The sequence below is a fragment of the Plecotus auritus genome (genome assembly GCF_963455305.1).
Source record: "Plecotus auritus genome assembly, chromosome: 1".
Lineage (NCBI taxonomy): Eukaryota > Metazoa > Chordata > Mammalia > Chiroptera > Vespertilionidae > Plecotus > Plecotus auritus.
In genome coordinates, this window is record NC_137770.1 from 70722890 (window position 1) to 70742808 (window position 19919).

The 19919-nt window shown below is 42.0% G+C and overlaps 1 protein-coding gene across 3 annotated transcripts in view; it reads left to right on the forward strand.

Annotated features, from left to right (window-relative positions):
- Positions 1 to 19919, forward strand: part of TTBK2 (tau tubulin kinase 2) — a 164055-nt gene that overhangs the window by 109110 nt on the left and 35026 nt on the right. For all 3 annotated transcript variants that reach the window (XM_080674760.1, XM_080674759.1, XM_080674761.1), the window contains one exon: positions 14979 to 15136. In XM_080674760.1, coding sequence (XP_080530886.1) covers positions 14979 to 15136 — 158 coding nt within the window. The remainder of the gene's footprint in view (positions 1 to 14978; positions 15137 to 19919) is intronic.

Here is a 19919-nt window from a genome sequence, read left to right on the forward strand (position 1 = left end):
CAGGACTCCACCTGTAGGTGTCACTATTAATGGAAAACTAATACAGCAGCATCAGACTGGACAAAGGAGAGCCCGTGGGGCCTTTACACATTATTGTCACATGCACAGCAGTGTCACAGTTATATCTAGGCAGTAGTAGTATGCCCGTCTTATGGAGACTTAGTAGCCTGGGAAAACTAGTGGTGATAAAAGTGGTTATCTGAACCCATTTCTGACGCATTCAAAAAGGCCCAAGCTCTTTCCAATTTGCCAACTGCCTTCCTTGGAGAGGCAGCCACAAATACAGTAGGCACTATAAAGTAAATATCAACATGACTGGTTAAGAAAAATTCAGTGAAAGAACACAAAAATTATATGAAGAATTATCTGAAATTATTGTTGTTAATTAATAGGATTACATGATTCTGACATAAGAACACAAAAAGTATCTTTATTGGGGTGTTCAGATTATGTTAAGCATTGTTTAGCAAGTTGAGAAGTCTAATGAAACCTATAAATATATACCCCATTGGTGAGCCTGAAACTAAAATGTGTATATAAGCCAGTTCATACATTGCCACAACATTGCTAAAATCAGAGGTTATGATAGAGCAGAGATCCAAAACCGGCCCCTCTTGCTTTGGGGGACTTAAAGCAGTTTTTAGTGTTTAGCAGTTTAGTGATAAAGAGTTAAATTTTTCAGAGGGCATATATGAGCTGCTTGTGAAGCAAACAAATAAGAATTTGAGCTAGAGACAAAAAAGGAGGAACTTCCCATAAATTAGGTCAGGGAAAGTCTTTTTCTAAAGCTGCCATTTAAGCCACACCCTAAAAAATGAGACTATGTTGGCCATGTGGAGAGGAAGAATATTATAAGCAAAAGGAAGAACAATGGGCATAGACTCTGAATCAAGAAAGGAACTAAAAGAAGATAAGTGTCCAGAACATAGTTAATTAGGGGAGACAGTGTTTTGAGATGAAATCTGGAAGGCAGAGACTAGATGATGCAGGGCCTTATAGTCCTTGTTAAAGAATTTGGATTTTATTATCTGCAGCAGGAAGCCTTGGAAGAACATACAGAAGCGTTGTGATGCAATTTGTGTTGGGTTTTTTTCTTTGTTTATTTTATTGTTGAGAGTATTATAGATATCCCCCATTTTCCCCCCCTTGACCCATCTCCCATCCCATCCCAGGCCTTCACCTGTCTATTGTCTGTGTCCATGGGCTAGGACTAATTTGTACTTCTAAATCCCTTCACCTTTTTCACCCATCCCCCCAATTCTTCTCCTATCTGGCAGCTGTCAAAATGTTCTCTGTATCTATGAGTCTTTTCTGCTTGTTTATTTTGATTTTTAGATTCATTTGTCGATATGTATTGTCATTTCTTTCTTCCTCTCCCTCCTCCTCCTCCTTTTCGTCCTCCCTTTAACACAGGGGTCCTCAAACTTTTTAAACAGGGGGCCAGTTCACTGTCCCTCAGAACGTTGGAGGGCCGGACTATAGTTTAAAAAAAAAACTATGAACAAATTCCTATGTGCACTGCGGGCCCGGGACGAGTCGGCTGCTAAGCAGGACAGGAGCGGCACCCGGCGGGCCGGATAAATGTCCTCAGCGGGCCGCATGTGGCCCGCGGGCCGTAGTTTGAGGACGCCTGCTTTAACATTTCATGTAATACTGGTTTGGTGGTGATGAACTCCTTTAACTTTTTCTTGTCTGGGAAGCTCTTTATCTGACCTTCAATTCTAAATTATAGCTTTGCTGAGTAATCTTGGTTGTAAGTACTTTTCATCATTTGGAATATTACTTGCCACTCCCTTCTGGCTTGCAAATTTTCTGTTGAGAAATTAGCTGACAGTCTTATGGACACTCCCTTGTAGGTAACTGCTTTTCTCTTGCTGCTTTTTTTTTTTTAATCCTCACTTGACGATACTTTTCCATTGATTTTTAGAGTGAAAGAGAGAGAGAAAAACAGAGAGAAACATCGATGTGAGCAAAACACATCAATTGGTTGCCTCCTGCATGCACCCTGCCCAGGGCCCAGGCCAGGGAGGAGCCTGCAACCTACGTATGTGCCCTTGACTGGAATCAAACCTGAGACCCTTTGGTCCGCAGGCCAACACTCTATACACTGAACCAAACCGACTAGGGTTCTTGCTGCTTTTAATATTCTCTCTTTGCCATTATCCTTTGACATTTTAATTATTATGTGTCTTGGTGTAGGCCTCTTTGGGTTCATCTTGTTTAAGACTCTCTGTGCTTCCTGGACTGTATGTTTATTTCTTTCAACAGGTAGGGGAAGTTTTCTGTCATTATTTTTTGAAATAGGTTTTCAATTTCTTGTTCCCTCTCTTCCCCTTCCGGCACCCCTATGATATGAATGTTGGTACACTTGAAGTTGTCCCAGAGGCGCTTTACACTATCTTCATATTTTTGGATTCTTTTTTCTTTTGCTGTTCTGATTGGGTGTTTTTTGCTTCCTTATATTCCAAATTCTTGATTGGATTCTCTGAATCCTCTAATCTACTCTTGACCCCCTGTAAATTATTCTTTATTTCAGTTAATGTATGCTTCATTTCTGACTGGTCCTTTTTAAAAATATACATATATTGACTTCAGAGAGAGGAAGGGAGAGGGAGAAAGAGAAACATCAATGATGAGAGAAAATTATTTATCAGCTGCCTCCCTACTAGGGATCAAACTCACAACCCGGGCATGTATCCTGACTGAGAATTGAACCCTGACCTCCTGGTTCATGGGCCGACGTCAGCCGCTGAGCCACGCTGGCTGGGCCTGACTGGTCCTTTTTTATGTTGTTGATGTTTTCACTAAGTTCCTTGAAGTTCTCATTAAGTTCCTTGAGCATCCTTATAACTATTGTTTTAAATTCTGTATCTGGTAGTTGTTTTGTTATGTTTTGTTTTGTTTTGCTTGTTAATATTTACCCGAGGATATTTTTTTCATTGACTTTTAGAGAGAGTGGAAGGGAATTGGGGAGAGACAGAGAGAGAGAAACATTGTTGTGAGAGAGACACATTGATTGGTTTCCTCCTGCACACACCCTGACCAGGGCCGGGGAATGATCCTGCAACCCAAGTACATGCCCTTGACCTGAATCAAACCCGCAACCCTTCAGTCTATGGACCAATGCCCTAACCACTGAACAACTGGCTAGGGCTACCTGATACTTTTCTTTTTTTCTGTTGTTTTATTTAATTTCTTTATTGATTAAGGTATTACATATGTGTCCTTATCACCCCATTATCCCCCAACCCCCCCCCCCCTCACTCATGCCCTCACCCCCCTGTTGTCTGTGTCCATTGGTTAGGCTTATATGCATGCATACAAGTCTTTGGTTGATCTCTTCCCCTTACCCCCACCCTCCCCTACCTTCCCTGAGGTTTGACGTTCTGATTTATGTTTCTCTGTCTCTGGATCTATTTTTGTTCATCAGTTTATGTTGTTCATTATATTCCACAAATGAGTGAGATCATGTGATATATATCTTTCTCTGCCTGGCTTATTTCACTTAGCATAATGCTCTCCATCGCCATCCATGTTGTTGCAAATGGTAAGAACTTCTTTTTTACCGCAGCATAGTATTCCATTGTGTAGATGTACCACAGTTTTTTAATCCACTCATCTGCTGATGGGCACTTAGGCTGTTTCCAAATCTTAGCTATGGTGAATTGTGCTGCTATGAACATAGGGGTGCATATATCCTTTCTGATGGGTGTTTCTAGCTTCTGGGGATATATTCCTAGAAGTGGGATCACTGGGTCAAATGAGAGTTCCATTTTTAGTTTTTTGAGGAAACTCCATACTGTTCTTCACAGTGGCTGCACCAGTCTGCATTCCCACCAGCAGTGCACGAGGGTTCCTTTTTCTCCGCATCCTCACCAACACTTCTCATTTGTTGATTTGTTGATGATAGCCATTCTGACAGGTGTGAATTGATACCGCATTGTTGTTTTGATTTGCATCTCTCGGATAATTAGTGACTTGGAGCATGTTTTCATATGCCTGTTAGCCTTCCTTCTGTCCTTCGAAAAGTGTCTATTTAGGTCTGTTGCCCATTTTTTGATTGGATTGTTTATCTTCCTTTTGTTAAGTTGTATGAGTTCCCTGTAAATGTTGGAGATTAAACCCTTATCAGAGATAAAATTGGCAAATATGTTCTTCCATGAAGTGGGCTTTCTTGTTGTTTTGTTGATGGTCTCCTTTGCTGTGCAAAAGCTTTTTATTTTGATGTAGTCCCATTTGTTTATTTTCTCTTTAGCTTCCATTGCCCTAGGAGCGGTATCGGTGAAGAAATTGCTTCAGCATATGTCTGAGACTTCGCTGCCTGTGGATTCCTCTAGTATTTTTATGGTTTCCCGTCTTGTGTTTAAGTCCTTTATCCATTTTGAGTTTATTTTTGTGTATGGTGTAAGTTGGTGGTCTAGTTTCATTTTTTTGCATGTATCTGTCCAATTTTCCCAACACCATTTATTGAAGACTGTCTTAACTCCATTATATGTTCATGCCTCCTTTGTCGAATATTAATTGGGCATAGTGGTTTGGGTTGATTTCTGTGTTCTCTATTCTATTCCATTGATCTATATGTCTGTTCTTGTGCCAGTACCAGGCTGTTTTAAGAACAGTGGCTTTGTAATACAGCTTGAAATCTGGTATTGAGATCCCACCTACTTTGTTCTTCTTTCTCAGGATTGCTGCAGCTATTCGGGGTCTTTTTTTATTCCAGATGAATTTTTGAAAAGTTTGTTCTAGGTCTGTGAAATATGCCGTTGGTATTTTAATGGGGATTGCATTAAATCTATAGATTACTTTGGGTAGTATGGACATTTTGATGATGTTGATTCTACCAATCCATGAACATGGTATGTTCTTCCATCTGTTTACGTCTTCCTCTATCTCTTTTTTCATTGTCCTGTAGTTTTTCACATATAGGTCTTTTACCTCCTTAGTTAAGTTTATTCCTAGGTATCTTGATATTTTTGGTGCGATGGTAAATGTGATTACTTTTTTAGTCTCTTTTCCAGTAAGTTCACTATTGGTATAAAGAAATGCCATAGATTTCTTGGCATTAATTTTGTATCCTGCTACATTGCTGAATTCATTTATTAAGTCTAATAATTTTTTGATGGAGTCTTTAGGGTTTTCTATGTACAGTATCATGTCATCTGCAAATAAGGACAGCTTTACCTCTTTTCCAATTTGGATGCCTTTTATTTCTTCTTCTTGTCTGATCGCAATGGCTAGTACTTCCAGTACTATGTCGAACAGGAGTGGTGAGAGTGGGCATCCCTGTCTTGTTCCTGTTCTTAGGGGAAATGGTTTTAGTTTTTGTCCATTGAGTATGATGTGGACTGTGGGTTTGTCCTATATGGCTTTTATTATGTTGAGGTATGATCCTTCTATTCCCACCTTGCTGAGAGTTTTTATCAAGAAAGGGTGTTGGACTTTGTCAAATGCTTTTTCTGCATCAATTGATATGACTATGTGATTTTTATCTCTCAATTTGTTTATTTGATGTATCACATTTATTGATTTGTGGATATTGTACCGTCCTTGCATCGCCGGGATAAATCCTACTTGGTCATGGTGTATGATCTTTCTGATGTACTGCTGGATTCGATTTACTAGAATTTTGTTGAGGATTTTGGCATCTATGTTCATGAGCGATATTGGCCTGTAATTCTCTTTCATTGTGTTGTCTTTATCTGGTTTTGGTATTAGGGTGATGCTGGCTTCATAGAATGAGCTTGGAAGTGTTCCTTCCTCTTGAATTTTTTGGAATAGTCTGAGGAGGATAGGTTTTAGTTCTTCCTTGAATGTTTGGTAAAACTCCCCTGTGAAGCTGTCTGGCCCTGGGCTTTTGTTTGCTGGAAGCTTTTTGATGACTGCTTCTATTTCTTCCATAGTTATCGGCCTGTTGAGATTTTTAGATTCTTCCTGATTGAGTTTTGGAAGGTTGTATTTTTCTAGGAATATGTCCATTTCCTCCATGTTTTCTAGTTTGTTGGAATAGAGTTGTTCATAGTATTTTGTAACAATCCTTTGTATTTCTGTGGGGTCTGTTGTTATTTCGCCTCTTTCATTTCTGATTTTGTTTATTTGGGTCCTCTCTCTTTGCTTCTTGGTGCGCCTGGCTAGAGGTTCATCAATCTTGTTTATCCTTTCAAAGAACCAGCTCTTGGTTTCATTGATCTTTTGTATTTTTTTTTGGTCTCTGTCGTTTATCTCCGCTCTGATTTTTTCATCCATCTGGTTTATGAACTGTATGACCCTTATTCAGTTTGGGTGTGTTTCGCTTCCCTGTCTTCTAATTCGCTAATTCAGTCCTCCACGTCTCCTAGTCTACTGTTGAAACTTTCCATGGTGTTTTTTATTGCAGCTATATCACTCTTCATTTCTTCTTGATTCTTACATAAGTTGATTTTTTTTTTAAATATATTTTATTGATATTTCACAGAGAGGAAGGGAGAGGGATAGAGAGCCAGAAACATCTATGAGAGAGAAACATCGATCAGCTGCCTCCTGCACACCCCCCACTGGGGATGCGCCCGCAACCAAGGTACATGCCCTTGACCGGAATCGAACCCGGGACCTTTCAGTCCGCAGGCCGACGCTCTATCCACTGAGCCAAACCGGTTTCGGCCATAAGTTGATTTTTTCATCCATCTGGTTTATGAACTGTGTGACCCTTCCTTCTGCTCACTCTGGGCTTTTCTTGTTGTTCTCTTTCTAATTCTTTGAGTTGTAGAGTTAGATGATTTACTACGATTTTTTCTTGTTTTTTTGAGGTAGGCCTGTAGAGCTATAAACTTCCCTCTAAGGACTGCTTTCATTGTGTCCCATAGATTTTGGATTGTTTTGTTTTTATTGTCATTAGTTTCCAGGGTGTTTTTAATTTCTTCTTTGATCTCTTTGGTAACCCAGTCATTGTTAAATAGCATGCTATTCAGCTTCCAAGTGTTTTTGTTTTTTGGATTGTTTATATTGTAATTTATTTCTAATTTTATGCCATTGTGGTCTGAGAAGATGCTTGATATGATTTCAATCTTCTTGAATTTGGGGAGACTTTGCTTGTGATCTAGTATGTGGTCTATATTTGAAAATGTCCCATGTTCACTTGAAAAGAATATATATTCCATGGCTTTGGGGTGAAATGTTCTGAAGATGTCAATTAAGTCCATCTGATCTAGTGAGTCATTTAGGATTGCTGTTTCTTTGTTGATTTTTTTTGTCTAGAGGATTTATCCAGTGATGTCAGTGGTGTATTAAAGTCCCCTACTATGATTGTATTGTTGTCGATCTCTCCCTTGATATCTTCCAGGAGGTTTTTTTTTTTTATGTATTTGGGTGCTCCTGCATTGGGTGCATATATGTTTATCAGGGTTATATCCTCTTGTTGTATCAATCCCTTTAGTATTTTGAAGTGGCCTTCCTTATCTCTTGATATAGCCTTCATTTTAAAGTCTATTTTGTCAGATGTAAGTATTGCTACCCCAGCTTTTTTTTCCTTTCCATTTTCCTGAAAGATATTTTTCCATCCCTTCACTTTCAGTCCATGTGAGTCCCTTGTTCTGAGGTGGGTCTCTTGTAGTCAGCGTATATATGGGTCATGTTTTTTTATCCGTTCAGCCACTCAATGTCTTTTGATTGGAGCATTTAGTTCGTTTATGTTTAAAGTTATTATTAAAAGGTACTTGTTTGTAGCCATTTTTATTTTTTGTTCCTGTGTTCCTTCTTACTTTTTTATTCTTTTTACACCAGTCCCTTTAGCATTTCTTGCATTGCTGGCTTGGTAGTGATAAACTCCCTTAGCCTTTTTCTGTCTGTGAAGCTCCTTATTTTACCTTCAATTTTGAATGATAGCCTTGCTGGTTAGAGTATTCTTGGATTCAGTCCCTTGCTTTGCATCACTTTGTAAATTCCCTTCCATTTTTTTCTGGCCTGTTGAGAAATCATTTGATATTCTAATTTGAGATCCCTTGTATATAACTTTCTGTCTCTCTCTTGCATCCTTTAAGATTTTCTCTTTGTCTTGAACATTTTCCATCATAATTATGATGTGTCTTGGTGTGGGTCTTTTTGGGTTCATCTTGTTTGGGACTCTGTGCTTGTGTGACTTTTTTCTTCCCCATATCAGGGAAGTTTTCTGATTTATTTCTTCAAATAGCTTTTCTTTTTTTAAAAAAAAAATACATTTCTTTATTGATTTCAGAGAGGAAGGGAGAGGGAGAGAGAGATAGTAACATCAGTGATGAGAGAGAATCATTGATCGGCTGCCTCCTGCCCATCCCCTACTGGGGATTGAGCCTGCAACCCAGGCATGTGCCCTTGGCTAGAATTGAACCCGGGACCCTTCAGTCCACAGGCTGATTCTCTATCCACTGAGCCAAACCAGCTAGGGCCAAATAGCTTTTCTAACCCTTGTTTCTCTTCCTGTCTTTCTGGCACCCCTATTGTCCGTATGTTACTTCGTTTCATGTTTCCCATAGCTCCCTTAGGCTCTCCTTGTGTATTTTAATTTTTTTCTCCAATTGCAGTTCAGTTTGGGTGTGTTTTGCTTCCCTGTCTTCTAATTCGCTAAGTCAGTCCTCCACGTCTCCTAGTCTACTGTTGAAACTTTCCATGGTGTTTTTTATTGCAGCTATATCACTCTTCATTTCTTCTTGATTCTTACATAAGTTGATTTTCATCCATCTGGTTTATGAACTGTATGACCCTTATTCTGAATTCCTTTCTGAAGTATTGCATTCCTGTTTCACTTAGCTGCCTTTCTGGCAATTCCTCCTTTTCTTTCCTTTGGGGGTTTCTTTGTCTCCCCATTTTTGATCTCACCGATGGGTTTACATGTCGAGTCGTGCAGGACCTGCTCCTTGGGTGGCACTGGCTCCTCGGGCTGCGGTTGCTCCTTGGGCGGTCACGGCAGCGGCTGCTCCTCAGTTGGCAGTGGCTCCTCTGGTGGGTGCTGTTCACAGCAATGGTGGCTCCCCTGGCTGGTGGGAGGAGGCTGCTCGCACAGCTGCAGCTCCTCGGATAGGGTTGGGCTAATCATGAGGCTGATGTTCCTCAGACAGGGGCAGGCTGCTTGCGTGGCTGCTACTTCTCCAATGGGGGCAGACTGCTCACATGGCTGCTGCTCCTTGGATGGGGCTGGCTGTACATGGCTGCTGCTCCTTGGACAGGGGCAGTTTGCTCGCAAGGCTGCTGCTCTTCATACAGGGGCGGGCAGCTTGCGCAGCTGCTGCTTCTTGGACAGGGGTGGGCTGCTCGCGCGGCTACTACTCCTCAAATGGGCATGAGCTGCATGTGCAGCTGCTGCTCCTTGGATGGGGGCAGGCTGCTCACACAGCTTCTGCTCCTCGGATGGGGGCAGGCTGCTCACACAGCTGCTGTTCCTTGGATGGGGGCAGGCTGCTCACACAGCTGCTGCTTTTCGGATGGGGGCAGGCTGCTCACACAGCTGCTGCTCCTCGGATGGGGGCACGTTGCTTGCGCAGCTGCTGCTTCTCAGATGGGTTCAGGGTGCAGTCTGCATGCAGCTGCTGCTCCTCAGACAGGGGTGGGCTACATGGAGCTGCCGCTCCTCCTCCGTCATGGGCGGGCTGCTCATGCGGCTGCTGCTCCTCGGACGGGAGTGGACTGCTCGCGTGGTTGCTGCTCCTCGGACGGGGGAGCAAGCCACTCACACAGCTGCTGCTCCTTGGACAGGGGCCGGCCACGTGAGGCTGCTGTTCCTTGGCCTGGGGCGGGCTGCTCGTAGGGCTGCTGTTCCTTGGACAGGAGCGGGCTGCTCACATGTCTGCTACTTGCGTGGTCACAGTGCCCTGGGCTTCCTCCAGGGGTCCTCTGCCCTTTCCAGCTGCAAATTGTCTCACCAGCTGAGTCTCCTTCGCAAATTTGGGGTGGATGTTATTCGTTTCAGCTGCTCATTCTATCTGCTCCGGGACAGGGTTCGGGACACATCTGTCTATTCCGCTGCCATTTTGTCCTCCAGTCTCTAACTTTGTTTTTATTGTATTATAAAATATATTAAATGTCTTAACTCTGAGAAAAATTCTTCAGGAAGCTGTGCGACATTCATCAGATGACTTTAAACCCTCTCTGGCATGTGTCGGCATCCCCTGGGGGTACCTGGATTCTTTAGATGAGTTTGTATTTCTAAGACTATATTATCAAATAAAAGAAGTAAAGGAGTCAGATGTATACTAGATTTTTAGTGATTCTTTTTTTTATTGATTTCAGAGAGGAATGGAGAGGGAAGAAGATAGAAACATAAATGGTGAGAGAGAACCATTGATCAGCTGCCTCCTGCACGCCCCCCACTGGGGACTGAGCCTGCAACCCAGGCATGTGCCTGACTGGGAATGGAACTGTGAACCCCTGAGTCACACCAGCCAGGCAACCACTGAGCCACACCAGCCAGGCAAATTTTCAGTGATTCTTAGTGGAGAGACATGGGACATGGGACATGCCTTCTTATAGGGGAGTGTCAGATTCAGCTGTAAAGTTTTTTCAGATTTTGTTCTGCCCCCTTTTCAGTTTGAAAATTACTGCCACAGTGAATTCCTGTTTGGAAAGTGCTTTGTTCCTCAGTTATATTGGGGTTAAAAAAAGATGAGGACTACAAGTTTCGTGTGTGTGTGTGTGTGTGTGTGTGTGTGTGTGTGTGTGTGTGTGTGTGTATTATACCTATACTAGAGGCCTGGTGCACAGATTCGTGCACATTGAAAGGAAATTATGGGTGAGAGGGGCGGTCATGCCCTGGAGCCAACCTCCCATGGTCCCTCCCTGCCCAGCCACACCTCGGGTGGCGCCGGAGCTTGAAGAGTGTCTGCAGAGTGAGTGGGGTCCCTCCAGCAGGTGGGGTCCCTCGGCCTGGCCTGCAGTGATCAGGCTGAAACCGGCAGTCCGACATCCCCCAGGAGGTCCCGGAGTGTGAGAGGGCACTCTGCAAAGTTGCTGTCACTTGGCAGCTTCTGCGTTCAGCATCTGCCCCTGGTGGTCAGTGCACATCATAGCTACCGGCTGGTCGGCCAGTCACTTAGCCTTTTATATATACAGTATATGTGATTTATAAGGTGACTAATGTATATTGTTCTCAAATCTATTTGAATGAGTAACTGAATTGAAGGGATTTTTGTTTTATTATTTAGTGAATTCAGTCCCCACTCCAAAGTACCTGCAGAGCTGTATCTAGTCAGACCATTTAGTGCCTCAGTGCTTTTAGCTTTCCTTCATTCTGTGCCTTCCATCCTTCAACCTTCGTTGCTGTTCTCTAGAATCACCATCATAATGACAAACTGGGGCTTAATGGCATGTGCTACATTCTTATTTGAGGCCCAATGGCATGTGCTATATTTTCTAAGACTATGATACTATGATAATTATAAGAAAATAATTCCATGATATAAGGACATCTTACATAAAAGTTGTTTAAGATTATTCCTATTGCAGCCCAGTTCGTAAGTACTCACACAGCAAAGCCATTGTTGCCTCATGGTAGGAACTCCACCTTACAGGAAGCATACATCTTACTCTCTGAGAACCTATGAGAGAGCCTTGATCTCCAGAGTCAGGAGAGAGATCAAAGGTCTGCCACTTCAATTCCTATATGCTGATTCTCAACCTGTCTTCCTTCTCCTTTGTGTTTTCTACAGTCCTCTACCTCTGATTATTTGGGGAAGTCTTAGCTATAAAATAGTTAACAACAAAAATATGACCAAAATAAAAATTATCAGCTTTTGCCCGTCCAGCGTGGCTCAGTGGTTGAGCGTCAACCTATGAACCAGGAGGTCATGGTTCAGTTCTAGTCAGAGCACAGGCCCGAGTTGTGGGCTCGATCCCCAGTGTGGGGCATGCAGGAGGTAGCCAATCAATGATTCTCTCTCAGGTTTTATAACTACCTTTTCCAGTTTCTTTTATCTTTTTAGTTTCCTTTTAAATTTTATTATTTTTTTCTTTGGGGCTTATTACAAATAGACATTTATTCATAAAGTGTTTTTAGAGTGACTATTTAAGGGTCTGTCATCACAATTCCAACATGGGTGGTTTTGTTGTTGTTTTCCCCACACCACCAAGCAATTCTCTGATATCAGCTGGGTGTCCGACAATTGAAATAAATTCTGACACTACCTACCGAGATAGATAGCATCAGATTGCACAAGTTAAGGATTCAGCCCCACAAGACTGCCCTCCACTACAGATGCTAATCACAAGTCCTGGTTGTCACATGTCCTTCTGATTGACTGGCTATAAATCAGAGGTTCCCACAGCTCCCTCCTTGGGTTCAATTAATTTGCTAGAACAGTTCTAGAACTCAAGAAACCAATTTTATCACTAGATTACTGGTTTATTTCAAAGGCTATGACCCAGGAACAGCAGATGGAAGAGGTGCACAGGGCAAGGTATGAAAAAGGGTGCAGAGCATCCAGGCCCTCTCTGAGGTAACACCGTGTGTTCACCAGTCCAGAAATTCTCAGAACCCTGTCATTTTGAGTTCTTGTGGAAGTGTCATTAGATAGACAGAGTGATTAAATCATTGGCCATTGGCAATTGATTCAATTTCTAGCCCTCTCTTCCCTCCTCCAGAGGCCAGAGAGGTGAGACTGAAGGTTCCAACCCTCTAATAACAGGGTGGGTTCTTCTGGTGACCAGCTCTTTTTCTTAGATGCTTTCCAAAAGCCACATACACCCAGTTGTGGTGGAAAGGGGCTTGTTATGAATAACAAGACACTAATTTCAATTTTATAGCTTTGAAGTGATTTCAGGAATTGAGGACCAGACCAGATATTAGAACAAAAGATTCTCCCATTGCTCTTATTGCTCAGAAAATTCCAAGAGTTTTTGGGAGCTGAAAGCCAGGAACTGTGGTCAAAGACCAAATATATATGAGGAATATAATTTGGTTATCTGAATGACCAAATATATATTTTTACAGATCACAATACTGAAGTCACATATAAGGCATTGTGTTAGATACATAATGAACAGGATCAGACATGTACCGGCCTACTGGAGGTTACTCTCTGGGTGAAAGAGAGAGACAAATCAATTAAATAATCAGCAATAATAACAAACTTACGATTGATAGCATTTGACGCTTTTCTTGTTGAAACTGTTCATTTGGCATCTAGAACACCACACACTTGGTTTTCCTACCTCACTCTTCACTTCCTGGTTTCCATTGCTGAGTCCTTTCCTTCTTTCCATCTAAATGTTGGAGTGCCCTAGGCTTTACCCTTGGGCCTCTTTGCTACCTGCTTTTCTTAGATTACATCATTCAGTACTTATGGCTTTAAATACTACCTATTAATATCTACATGCTGATGACTATCAATGTTGTATCTGTATTCCTTATTCCTACCTAAACTCTGTAAAATTTTCAATATCCCAATCCTCAGATTCACTGCCTTTCATCTTAGTAAATGGTACCATCATTTACCCAGTGGCTCAGGATAGAAATGTAAATTATTCCTTATGCTTTATTTTCCTAGCTTTCATCTAATCCATCAGCAAGTTCTGTTGGCTGTACAAATTACCTCCAGATCCTACCACTTTTTACCACCTCCACTGTTACTGCTGGTTCACCTTCAGTAGTCTCCTAACTGACATCTATTCCTAGCACCCTCATCCCCACCCCCCTTTATGGCATCTCTTCTCCACTTAATAGGCAGAGTAATCTTTTTAAAGCCTTAACAGACCTTCACAAAATCCTCCAATGAGGAAGTGCTGATTCCAGGTCTGGGGTAGGAAATGTACAAGATGAATCTCTGGGGATGGGATACTTACAGGTACAGAACAAGAGAAATGGTGAGGAGAAAATGAGGCCCTAATCATAAAATTGAAAATGGTATGGACTGTCAGATGTAGTAAGGAAATGTCTCTGAGAGATGGTCCTCAAGATTACATTAAGCTTTTGGAATTTAATGGCAAAAATAACTGAAATTATATATACTACAAATCAAATAATAAGGCAGATTTATTTATTTCTTTTTTTAATCCTCACTTGAGGTTATTCTTTCCATTGATTTTTTAGAGAGAGTGGAAGAGACGGGGAGAGACAGAGAGAGAGAAACATCATTGTGAGAGAGACACATCGATTGGTTGCCTCCTGCATGTGCTCTGACCGGGGATCAAGCCTGTAACCGTGGCATGTGCCCTAGATCAAGAATCAAACCCAGGACCCTTCAGTCTGAGAGCTGACTCTCTATCCACTGAGCCACGCTGGCTAGGGCGGCAGATTTTATTTTTTATAGTTGAGTATACACACACACACAGTTTAAGAATTTTTCAAACCCACAAAAAAGAAATGTAAAAAGCATAATGAATTTCTGTATGCCCCTTAACCTTTACATACCAGCTATTAACACTGGCCACTTATTTAATTTGAACCATATAGAAATGCCCCTTTTGACAAACACACACACACACACAAAATAGATCATGTAGATTGTTGAAACTGAATACACACATATACATACAACACATATTTCTTGTTGCTAAACCACCCGAAAGTAGGTATGCATCTTCCAAGGACAAAGACATTCTACTCACTACAAACTAGTGCCTCAACCGAGAAAATTCAATATTAATTCAGTATTATCATCCACATACAGTCCTTATTCAAATTCCCCTCTTTGTATCATCATGGTTTTTTGTTTTGTTTTTTTTCTAATTGATTTTTAGAGAGAGGAAGGGAGAGGGCTAGAGAGATAGAAACATAGATGAGAGAAACATTGATTGGCTGCCTCCTGCATGCCCCCCACTGGGGACCAAGCTGGCAATCTGGGCATGTGCTCTGACTGGAATTGAACTGTGACTTCCTGGTTCATGGGCTGACCCTCAACCATTGAGCCACACTGGCCAGGCCATCAGATTTGTTTAAAAAAATCTACAAAACTAATTCATGAGTCTGGGTGCTTTCTCTTAAATAATATGACGTTGTTTACTATTGGCTTACTCTAGTTTTTTTCTTCTTTGTGGTTTAGCTTCTTACATCGGTGTTTGACAACAGCATCAAAACCTTTGGAGTATTTGAGAGTGACCCTTTTGACTGGGAGAAGACTGGAACTGATGGCTCCCTAACAACCACCACTACTTCTACCACCCCTCAGTTGCACACCCGCTTGACCCCTGCAGCAATCGGGTATGTCCTCAGCTGCCCATTTAGCAGTGTTTCATGGATGCACTATACTGGCAGAAATGTTTTCACCCAGACTCCTACAGATGACCAAATGCTAAGACATAGGTGAAAGCCTCTGGATTTTCTTGAATTAACATTGCTCTGTATATGCCTTTGTTCAGGTGTACTATTCATAGAAAGTGTTAATGGATCATACTGTGAAATGGGAGCTTAGGGCTTGTGTGGGTTGATGTCAGGTTTACAGTGGGTTTTCTCATTTTCAAAATGAGGAGCATTTGTTACATTTACTTCTAAAGAATACATGGGACCCTGGACAGAATGAGCCAAAGTATATCTAATTATACTGTGCTTAAGTTTAGTGGGAACAAAATATGTAGCTTGTTCCTCTTACGAGAGTGATTAATTTTCAAAGTGTATTAGAAACAGGTTATGGTATTTCCATCTTCTTGGTGTTTTGTGTTGTTTTCTCTATGTGCATAAACAGTTGCTTTTGGGGAGGCAGATTGTCTTCTTTTTCTGACCCATTTTTCACCTGCTCTGGTTGCTTTAAACTGTTTGCTTTTAAGTAAAAAAGTAAATTGTAAAAAATCCTCATACAATGTGAGTTAACTGGGACATTTTATCACTAATCTATTGCTCTGATTTTATACTGAAAGATTGGATCCCTAGAGCTTATTTATCAGAAAAGCTTACATGGACTCATATAACTGAACATGTTATCCTTAATTAGCTAGCCTAAGAATTCTTAAATGTGAGACCCTGACTAGCTACATCAGAATCACCACACATTTGCTTAAGCTATCTATTTGAAGGACTTAGCCAAGAACCACTTAATCATATTTACCAGATGTTTTTCATGCTTATCTGAGTTTGGAACCCCCCCCGCCAGCCACCCCATTTTATAAATGAGTGAATCATCCAACTCTAGGTAAGTATTAGTCACAGACCTTGAGCTGTATAGAAATTCTGGCTTTTGTTTTAGGGCCTTTGTTCTCCTTTACCTTTAATTGTTGTTATCTATACTAATAAAAGGGTAATATGCTAATTAGACTGGGAGACCTTCCGGGCATCCTTCCGGACAAAGCCATGGTGGCGGGCTGAGGCAGAGGCTGTTAGGGGCGATCAGGCCAGGAGGGAAGGGCAGTTGGAGGTGACCAGGCCAGCGGGGGGGTAGGAGGGGAGAGATTGGTGGTGAGCATGCCAGCAGGGGTGGTCAGTTGGGGGTGAGCAGGTCAGCAGGGGGGGGCAGTTGGGGTGAGCAGGCTGGCGGGGGGGCAGTTGAGGGTGATCAGCTGGCAGTTAGGGGCAAGCAGGCAGCAAGGGGGTGCAGTTGGGGGCGAGAAGGCCGGTGGGAGGGCACTTGGGGGTGAGCAGGCCAGCAGGCAGGTGAGCGGTTAGGAGCCAGCAGTCCTGGATTGCAAGAGGGATGTCCATCGACCGGTTTAGGCCCGATCACACAGGGATCGGGCCTAAACCGGCAGTCGGACATCCCCCGAGGGGTCCCAGATTGGAGAGGGTGCAGGCCGGGCTGAGAGACACCCCCCCCCCCCCCACCCCATGCACGAATTTCATGCACCGGGCCACTAGTAAGTAGATAAGCCTCCAACTTGCAAAAACCAGGTAATAGGACTTCAAGATAACTGAAGTTAATGAAGACAATATAAGTTCCCATCTGCCAATGTTTCCTCCTAAAATAAGAAAAGAAAAAAAAAAAAAAAACTACACGAAAACCATGTCCTAGCATAATTTGAAGACCAAGGATGCCCAAACTTCAAAATAACTGAGTAAAAAGAGGAAAAACAAAACACCAAGTCCTTGTGTGGTTATCTCTTCTGGGCCTGCCATACCCAACCCTGCCACAAGGCTTTATAAAGGCAGATCAATAAAAACTGTGAGGAAGAGGAGAATTAGCAATGGGAGTTAAGGTTGATCTAAAACCAACACCAGAAAGACTGCACTATCCCAAGAACAAAAATACTAAAAAACATCCAAATAGATCAGATTATCAACGATAGGGAGGTACAAATATGTATGATTCAGAACACATAGCTTCTGGGGAAGGAAAAAAAACAACAAAGAAGGGAGAGGTGCCCTTTATCAGTTGATTTTTGAAGGACAAAATATGTATTCATTTGGGTTCAATCAGGAGAGAGAAACTACGTAGTAATTTGAACAAGGAAAGAATCATTACCTATAACAGAATTGGAGTAACATGGGATTATCTAGTAAGAAGTAGAGAGAACTGTAAAGAATATAGGAATAGCAAACATAAAGTACAGCTCCTACTCCTAGGGCCAAGATTAAGCATCCAAACAAAGCTCCCCCAGTCCAGATCCCAGGCTGAGGTACATACTGAGCTTATTGAAGAAGGTATTCCCATCCCTCGTTGGATGGGAGAGAAGTGACTCTGATGCCACACTGGTAAAACTTGCTGAAAATCTGCCCTCTGGGGTACCAAAGAAAGCTATTTACTGGGGGTGTCTTACCAGACACAATCTGCTACAAAACCTATGGGTAGTGGGGATTGCTCAGGAAAGCTGTTGTTTGCTGCTGTCTGTGTGAGACAGGCCCTGAAGAGGCCCCGATGCTGCAGGATCCCCGCACTGGGGAGAGCCACACGTGCTGGAGAAACTTGCCAAGCTGTACACTGGAACCCAGAAGCAGAGCACTCTCCTCCTGCAATTTCCTTCCAGTGCCCGCTGGGGAAGGAAAATATCTAAAGGGCTCAGATCCACTTTCATCAAACAGGAAAAAAGGATGGATATGGAGCTGAAAGGCAATAAATCAATAATTGCAGAGGAACAAAAGGAGAAAAAAATTTAATTACAAGAATGGAGAACTACGAAATCAGAAGACACACGTATCTCCCCTGACCACAAAAAACATAAATCCACTCAAATGTTTGGACTTTGCTATACTGACAGAAGATGGCACTAATTAAACTATGAATCTTGTAAAATATTCCAATAACACAAAAATGAACAACAACAAAAAGATTTTAAAGTTCCATAAAGTATTATAGTAAAAAATTGGAAAATTTAATACATACTAACTAAGGACATTTCCTCTCAGAAAAACAACTATGTGGTGATGGAAAAAAGAAAAGAGTACCCTGGCTCGTTTGGCTCAGTGGATAGAGCATCAGCCTGCGAACTGAAGAGTCCCGGGTACGATTCCAGTCAAGGGCACATGCCTGGGTTGCAGGCTTGATCCCCAGTAGGGGGCGTGCAGGAGGCAGCTGATCAATGATTCTTTCTCATTGATGCTTCTATCTCTCCCTTCCTCTCTGAAATCAATAAAAATATTTTTAAAAAGAAAGAAAAAAGTAATTATTGGGGGGGGGGGGGAAACAACCATAAAGAAAGTTATTGAAAGAAAGAAAGAAAGAAAGAAAGAAAGAAAGATAGAAAGAAAGAAAGAAAGAAAACTAAGACAAACGCCAAAATGGAATTAAACATGCTCATTCATTTGAAGATATGGATAACCACCTCAAACTAAGAATAGAAATAGATACCCCTACCTCCACGCAGGGATAGGTAGAAAAGGTGGAAGGGATTAAGAGTATAAATTGCCAGTTATAAAAAATAGTCACAGGGTTATAAAGCAAAGCATAGGGAATCCAATATAATAAAAGCCTAATATGCTAAGAGTCCAACCGTTCAACTGTTCAACCAGTCGCTATGACACGCACTGACCACCAGGGGGCAGATGCTCCGACCGGTAGGTTAGCTTGCTGCTGGGGTCTGGCTGATCAGGACTGGGCGAGACGGGCTGGACACACCCTGGAGCTCTCCCGCGATCCCTCCCCGGCCCCAGTCGTGCACCAGTGGGGTCCCTCAGCCTTGCCTGCACCTCTTGCAATCCAGGACCCGTCGGGGGATGTCAGAGAGCTGGTTTCAGCCCAATCCCTGCAGGCCAGGCCTCTAGTAAGTCTATACCAGTGGTCGGCAAACTCATTAGTCAACAGAGCCAAATATCAATAGTACAATGATTGAAATTTCTTTCGAGAGCCAAATTTTTTAAACTTAAACTTCTTCTAACTCCACTTCTTCAAAATAGACTCGCCCAGGCCGTGGTATTTTGTGGAAGAGCCACACTCAAGGGGCCAAAGAGCCACATGTGGCTCGCGAGCCGCAGTTTGCCGACCACGGGTCTATACTATTATCATAACACATGGTGTCAGATGGATACTAGAATTATTGGGGAATATAAATTTGTAAGGAATATAAATATCTAATCACTATGTTGTATACTTGAAACTAATAAAAATGTTTATGTCAACTGTAATGGGAAAATTAATTTTTAAAAAATTATTTAAAAAGAGAAATAGATCCCAAAAGGGGTGGGGTCAGGGAGAGAAAAAGGAAAAGGAAAACAGAGAAAAAGAAATGAGACTTGAAAGAAAAGGAAGAAAAAAGATATCTCAAAATTTAATAAAGTATAAAATGTAAAATGGAGGATAGACTCAAATGAATATTTGATAAAGGACATTGAGTAAAATTGGGGGAAAATAAAAAAAAAGTCATTTAAAAGGGCTAGGGAAAAGGTAGCGCAAGTGGGAGGCAGACAGCGAAAGACTAGCTTTCCTTTTGTTAGTTGACTGGGTAGTTAACTTGGTCTCGTTTTACTGGTGAGGAATGGTATAAATACCTAGCATGGTGTTTATAAGTTGAAGTGCCTTTGAAAAGGCAGACTGATGCCCTAACTGGTTTGGCTCAGTGGATAGAGCGTCAGCCTGCGGACTGAAAGATCCCAGGTTCGATTCCGGTCAAGGGCATGTACCTTG